The 545-nt window shown below is 47.7% G+C and overlaps 1 protein-coding gene across 1 annotated transcript; it reads left to right on the top strand.

Moving 5' to 3' along the window:
• Positions 1-76: 76 nt before the first annotated feature.
• T265_12357 (hypothetical protein) lies at positions 77-532 on the top strand (the record flags this gene model as incomplete). The annotated part of the gene is made up of 1 exon (XM_009179833.1): positions 77-532. A coding segment is annotated over one exon (213 nt), but the record flags the coding sequence as incomplete, so codon positions are not given.
• Positions 533-545: the final 13 nt, after the last annotated feature.

The raw sequence follows: 545 nt of genomic DNA, 5'->3' as shown, positions 1-545 counted from the left end.
GTAGCATTGTTCTCTCAGTACGATCTCTCACCTAATGCCACTCACTCATATTTAGAATATTCTTCTCTCCTCCTAGGAGTTCGACAGTGACCAGTATTACTGTGGCGCACAGACAGTAAACTCAACCAGACTTCGTACGGATCCACATGTGCAGCTTGTTTTGGGGAGAGCGAAACAGGTTAGTTTTGGTTACAGACAAAGAGATGTTGACCCAATATGGAAACATGGAGCCAAGAGTCTGGCAGTCGCTAAGCCCATTCACTATCGGTGTGTGGCCTGGACAACCAATCCTTCTGATCGGACGGTCCCAAATTTCGAGGTCCTATTGTCCCCCAGTGAACGTGCTGACCCGAGTTTGAATCTTACTGAGATCAACAGTCCAAAGGGGGTGGTTCTTCGAACTATTGATCAACATCGTCCTGTTGTCAAAGCCGGCCCACTGGAACACTTCAGCTATCGATTCATGAATGGTTCGGTTATACAGAACGTCACAATCAGTGATCTAAAGGCAGAATGCATACCACCGGTTGTGGTCTGGAGGCCTC

This window comes from Opisthorchis viverrini (assembly GCF_000715545.1).
Source record: "Opisthorchis viverrini unplaced genomic scaffold opera_v5_9551, whole genome shotgun sequence".
NCBI lineage: Eukaryota > Metazoa > Platyhelminthes > Trematoda > Opisthorchiida > Opisthorchiidae > Opisthorchis > Opisthorchis viverrini.
Note: the sequence above shows the minus strand (reverse complement) of the source record. Positions and strands in the feature narration are given on the sequence as shown.